The following is a 6,599-nucleotide window of genomic DNA, read 5'->3' on the forward strand; positions in this document are numbered from 1 at the left end:
GAGATTGTTGTTGTCGAGGAATAAGGATGATGATGTTAATTTGTTCTTATAAATCAGTTAAAAATTTAAGGATTGTTAAAGTCAAGGAGTTCAACAAAGTCATAAGTAAAACAATATTTAAATAAAATAAACAATTAAGTAGCTGAAAAATGTAATTTATTAGTTATTGGTGGTTATAATATAATTATTTTATTTTATTAAATAAACTTGTCCGTGATATTTAAAAGGTCTTTTAATTGAAAGGAATAAAAAAGGTAACGTGTTATAGTTGAAAACAATTTTTATTTCTTTTTCTATTATAATTCGATTACTAAGGCTAATAAAACTTTAAGTAAAATAATAATAATTCACTAAATTCAACGTGTACCAAAAAACAGGTACCGTACTAAAACTTTCAATATTTTGTCTTTTATATAATAGTAATATATATATATATAATTTATAATTTATAAATATATAAATTTAATAGTTCGGATCGGGTCTTTATTGGAATTGGACGAGTGAAAATCCTATCCACTTTTAAATGGATCAGATCCCTATTGTATCGGACTATTATCAGATCGTTTCATTTTAATACAATTCATATCCACCTTAATCACCTATTAAGACTCGGGTTTGGACCAGAACGGACCCCACCTCCTCGATCAGTGACAAGCCTAGCGGAAAGTATTGATGGCTTAAACATAAAGTTAGTTATATTGAAGTAAAAGAAAATCTAAACCGGTTTTACATTAAAAAAACGGCTTCTACACAAATTTCACCACTAATCCACTTTTCAAATGACTCCATAATATAAAATTTGATTAGGTGGGGAAAATTGATTTACGGACAACTTGTAACTGATATTTACACAGAATATATAAACTAGAAAAATTCTATTTACAAATTACAATATTATACAACCAACAGAAAAAAATGATAACCCCCTGTTAACATGCAATTGTGTCACTTCTCCAACCCAGAGGTGTAAGAGGCATCCCAAATAGGCGGGTACATATCAAGTTAGCTGGTGAACTTCTACTGTACAACTGTCAATAAATTGAATTCACGTTCCAAATTCCATGAACATTCGCCGTGTTGGTTGATATTTGAGATGTACTCCAGAAAGTATCCGTTGTACGTTATCAAAGATATAGTGGCTCTGAGAGATTAGAAAATTAGAAGATAATATAAACATATTAGATACATATAGTTTGAACTGAACAATTCGTGAGTCACAAATAAATAACAAACTGAATGACCAAAGGACAATGGTAAGAAGCTATATAAGAAGCCTTCCAAGTAGGAATCTGTTTGAGCCATAGGCCTCTTAATGATGATTCAAATTGCAACCAGATAATATACTAATGTAATGAAATGAACAAGGAGTAGTTGCAAAATGACAATATGGAGCATAAAGCGAAAGAAAACACTAAGACATGAGCAGATTGTCGACTGAACTTACCTACAAACCAAGGCCTCAGATGGACTTTTGTCTGCAACTTTCTCTACCTTCCGTATCACTGCATAACTACAGATACATGGAGTCCTCGTTAGGTATTTATTAAACAAAGATAACAAACAAGGGAACAACATTATTCTATATGTGTATTCCCACAAGAATAGCCATTTTTAATTTTTTAAATCAGGGGCAGAATCCCAGCCAAGAATAGCAATTATATTAGTAAACTTAAAATTTGGCAGAGTCAAGGAGAATATCCTTAAAATATAATACTATTCAGAAAAAAATTTAAAACATTACCACTATGTTAATCATTAACGTAAATGGTTCCATGATGAAAAAATTTCCATGATATTATTTAAGAAGATATTATGTCAGCTTGATTAGGACTCCTACACACACACACACGGTCACTCATCCACCACAATCATATATTAACTATTTGGTGTTTTGCAAAAATCAATTCACCTTCTAATTCCAGCTGGAACAGCGTTGTGAAGAATACGGTGATGAGCTGGATCCAGCGAATCACTGACAGAATTAGGTAGTAACGACCCGAGAAAGCTATTTGATCTTCTGCCTCTGGTTAGATTAAACTGAAGTATGTCAGAGAAATTTGAATAGGTGTACTTTTGAATCTATCCGAAGAGCTATATATGCTAGTTAAATGTGGTTATAAATATGCATCCAAATAGTGATTCCAGGTTTAAAGTGGAGTAAATAACTACAATCCAAACAAGGGGATTACACTGTTATACAAAGTTTAAAAGAGAGACTGAGATAGAATGACGAATGTCAATTATAATTGCTATGCTGCAGACATAATTGCCTATAATAGTAAGAGAGATTACAACCAAGAACATTATTCTCATATAAAAATTAACTTTCTACAAGAAAGAAGATTGGACTATAAAGGTATCACCTTTGATTTATAGCAAACCCAAGTGAGAAAACATGTAGGGAGCCTGAAGAACTTGTGGCTGCAAGTATGTCTGGGAGTTCGGTGGCTGGACCAAATGACAAGGAATATATAGTTGATGGGTATGTACCCCTTCGGAAGCTATAAGACTGCTAAATACAAAGTAGTTGAGAATCACGCGACAATGGAAAGAGAGAATCTACATCTTTGACATTTAAAAAAAATTACGAGGTAACGATTAAATGTAAAGACAAAAACTCATATTATGAGTTAGAATATGTTACTGATTTAATGCAAGGGAACATTAATTAGGGTGGGAATTCAGGAGGGAGGAGGCTGGGTTAATGAATGCAGTCTACCATTTGTGTCCAACTCTTTAATGTAAAAGTAACACAATGATCTTTATATAATTTGGGATTGCAAGTCCAGCAGTATGTGAAAACATCTATAATTAGGTAACTGAAAATTTTATAATGGTAGTTTCTTGTCTAAAAGTAACAAGTTGGCAGCATCACCTTAGTAGCCTCTGCAACAAGATGAACTCTGATTATGGTCCCCTGTTCAGATGCAGTTGCCAAGTACATTCCATTTGAAGAGAGAACTAATGCAGACAATGGCGATTTGTGAGCATCTATCTGTATGTTAAATTAAGTAAAGAAAGTGAGCATTGGATTGAGGAGATATTAAATTGTAACAGTGTAAAGATACACAATCCCATCCACATCTATCTAGCAACATATATATATGAAGCATAACCTCACAGTGGGACTGGAGGTCCATGACATTGTAGACTAACACCGATCCTTTGGTTGCATTTGCAGGAAGAGCCAAAAAGCAACCATCCAGACTAGGGGAAAATGCAGACAGTCCTGCCAACAAATAATTTGTAGTGGCAAAAAAATTAGTACATCTTAGAACCAGTAAACTCTAACCACAACTTTGTTTAATTCATTGGCAACAGTATTGCATGTTGTATTATAACGATTATATAAGCAATTCTTATGCTATCGTATCATTTTTAACATATATGCTTGTAAGTAACAATGCAAGGTAAATAGGTATATATTGTAATTTTAAAGGGGAATAGGGTACTGGCTAACTGCTACACAATTTGATTCGGAGAAATAACTTGGTTTAAACGTACAGCAATAGAAGCTCATTCCAGTTGTAATTATGCTGATAAAAATGAAAAATTTCAGCAGAGTATCAGGCCTGGAAATGCCATCATCATCGCAGTAGTTGAAAATTTTACTACTTTCATGAGCTTTGGCAAATTTGTTTGTTTAATTAAAGACTCTCGTACAATGGATTATATCTTATATTGTTATTCCATTATCTACAAAGTCCAATTATTCTTTTGAGCTATGTACTTAGACTTCATACATGCCTTCTGATCAGTTAGCTTATGTCTGCTAATCTTTTAGTGGTTCATCAGATTTCACTATTTACATGTTTCATGTATCTTTTCTCTTTCTCCATTGCCTGACAGGTCACATCCAGTATGAGTAAGCTTAATATCGGACTGGAAAAGTAGTTCTAGTTAAGAGATCACAGAATAGAAAATGTATCAAGTTATCAGAGGTAAACTTATGTGTGAATCCTTTAGAAAGTTGTCAAGATTTGACCAAGTGGTCTCTCTTTATTATTGTGGAGAATAAAATAGACAATAAAAGCTAAACAGTGATCAACATGACACACAACAGAAAGACAAATACATATTAGATAGTTCCAGTAAAGAGTATAGATAGTTCCAGTAAAGAGTATCTTGGCCATGCAATAAGCATTTAAGTAAACTGTAAACAAAATAGTTGCAAATTTACCTTTTATATTTGGTACTGTATCAATTGTGTCCAGGATAGCTAGACTGTTTATGTCATATATGTAAGTGTTCTCCTGTAGAACTACAATAAGCCTGCATAAATCAGAATACACTAATAAGTAATATTTGAAAATTGACAAACGCCTTTTCTTTGTAGATAGGTCTAGCATGTTTACTAAGCACATTCCTTTTTTAATGGAAAATGTAGACTACCCTTCTAAGATTACAGAACGATAATCGATTAATATTATAATGTCAATAATCTGCATTAAAGCCCTACAATTTCTTTTATTTGATGCTAATGCCACAAACTGCATCTTCCAAAAGTGTGCTTTTCAAAATTTTTGGTAAAGCATCAAAACAAGAATCGTAGAGTAACAGGATTAGTGAAACGTAACATAACAGACATCTAGTAGCGGGGTAAGCTTCACTGAATGACAAGGCATACATTTTCCCTACCTAAATCACAAGCATGGTAAGATTCACCCACTATTTACTTGAGCTCGCATGAGGAGAGAAGAAGAAGCAAGCAATGCATAAACCAAACAGTTGATAAGCTAGAACCAAAGTACAATACTTCAAACAATGAAGACACTCAAATCCTAATAAAATAGCTACAAAGACAATATTTCTGATAGTTCAACATCTCGCATATGCAGGTACACCACAATGGATATTTACTTTAACATCATTATAATTAGTGAACCAAACAATTACCTTTATTTAATTCAATGGAGCTAATAAATAAAATCTTACCTTTTCCTATTAACATGAACAGAAACAATTGAAGTTAAGAAATTTAGTTCTCTGAGTGCCATTCCAGTAGTAGTATTAAACAAACATAAACGGCGTGGAGATAAAGAGGGCTGCAATATCCAAATACAAAGAATAAGTGACGAATGCAAATAGTTCACTAAAAGCACAAAGCTGGAGTTGCATGATCTCAGAGAAAAAAGTAGCATACCTGTTCACCAGCTCCAACAATAGCAAGAAGACTTGTGCTGAAAAGCATCTCGACAATTCTAAAGGCTCCAATGGCTAAAACAGAAAAATAAAAAAGTATGATTTTTTTTTAAAATGAACTCGTGAACTTATTCAAATTCTTTAAAAAATCAAAAGTCAACATAAGTGATCCCAAGATAGTGGGAAAACATCCGTTTTACGAAACTTGTAAGCTTAAAAAAATATAAATAAACACATTGCAAGTTTTCAATGATCAAACTTGATTTGTTCTTGTTGACTCGACAATGATAACTTTTAATACAAACAGCATGAATTAAGTGGCGATCACCCTCCCCGTATAGTTAAAAGTCAGGGTTTCGAATCCTCTCTCGATCACTCCAATCCCACTCCCCACCAGGGTGGTTAGATATCCAATGCATCAACAAGTACGTCATGTGGCATACCAAATACATAACTTAAAATGTAGTGCTTAAAGGAAATTGATTGAACCTCTTTCAAAAAGAAGGCGGCCTGTATTTGCGTCAAATAATCTGAAGCCATCACTTGTTCCAATTGCAAAGCAGCTTCAACAAAATATCAAAACTTTATTAACACGACTAACTATTTACAATTTTATCAAACGAGAGAGAGAGAGAGAGAACCTGTTATCTTGATTGAAGGAAGCACATAAAATAGGGTTGGAAGTTGAAGAATTTGCCATGGCTGAATTGCAAGCAAACCCCACTTCAATCAAAATATATATTTACACAAGCAGCTGTAGTTCGTATGTATGTAAAAGTCTAAGAAGTCAATGAGATGATGACAAGAGGAAGGAAATTCACAAAGAATGAATAGAGGTTTTGCGAATCCAAGTCTTTACATATGCTTCGTGTTTAAAAAACATCGATGTTATATACTGCCAGATTTGATCTTGGGCAAAGTAGGTTGCTTTCGCTGCAAATATTATTGGGCTTTGTCACTTCCATTCCGTTTCCATTCCGGTACAATTTTATGCTCACGGCTGGACTCCGCAAAATGAGCTTGAATCCAAATAATCAAAAATCGAGATTCAAACGGTGATTCGAATCATATAATTTGATAATTATCTGAAAATCAATTTAAATCGATACAAAAATTACCCAAACCGGAAATTTAATAAAAAATGATTCAAAATATTAGAACTGATCATAAATTGGAACTATCAAAACCGAATAATATATTATCTGAACCGAATATGACCCGAAATAAGCAAATTTCAGACTTTTAACAATTTTATATTCGGTTTTTCTATAATGTGCCGATAGACATACAGTAAATACAAATATTTATAATTTTGACTTGTTTTGATGGGCTTTCACTTACTAATAGTGGTGAAGGCCCGAAATTCACGACAACTTTACCAATCAAAATTCTCTAAATTCATAGATTTTAGTGATTAGTATGCCCACATTAGACAAACCCTTTTACATTTATGATAA

The 6,599-nt window shown here is 33.0% G+C and overlaps 1 protein-coding gene across 1 annotated transcript; it reads right to left on the minus strand.

Annotated features, from left to right (window-relative positions):
• Positions 1-711: 711 nt before the first annotated feature.
• Positions 712-6,174, minus strand: LOC141724550 (autophagy-related protein 18b). The gene is made up of 11 exons (XM_074526726.1): positions 5,784-6,174; positions 5,632-5,705; positions 5,144-5,217; positions 4,936-5,045; positions 4,181-4,272; positions 3,117-3,229; positions 2,876-2,995; positions 2,364-2,509; positions 1,910-2,023; positions 1,445-1,510; positions 712-1,141 (listed from the first exon to the last, which is right to left on the minus strand). Exons 1-11 carry the CDS (start codon positions 5,840-5,842, stop codon positions 1,018-1,020), a joined length of 1,092 nt encoding a protein of 363 aa, XP_074382827.1. The 5' UTR covers positions 5,843-6,174; the 3' UTR covers positions 712-1,017.
• Between the last annotated feature and the right edge of the window lie 425 nt (positions 6,175-6,599).

Source organism: Apium graveolens, chromosome 5 (genome assembly GCF_009905375.1).
Source record: "Apium graveolens cultivar Ventura chromosome 5, ASM990537v1, whole genome shotgun sequence".
NCBI lineage: Eukaryota > Viridiplantae > Streptophyta > Magnoliopsida > Apiales > Apiaceae > Apium > Apium graveolens.

What these genes read in the sequence shown, in the direction of transcription:
- LOC141724550 (XM_074526726.1), bottom strand. Translation starts at nt 5,842, where the DNA reads ATGGCAAATTCTTCAACTTCCAACCCTATTTTATGTGCTTCCTTCAAT. An exon ending in TCCTTCAATCAAGATAACAG is followed by an intron (nt 5,706 to 5,783) that starts GTTCTCTCTCTC and finishes ATTTTGTTGAAG; the next exon opens with CTGCTTTGCAATTGGAACAA. An exon ending in TCTGAGGCCTTGGTTTGTAG is followed by an intron (nt 1,142 to 1,444) that starts GTAAGTTCAGTC and finishes CTAATCTCTCAG; the next exon opens with AGCCACTATATCTTTGATAA.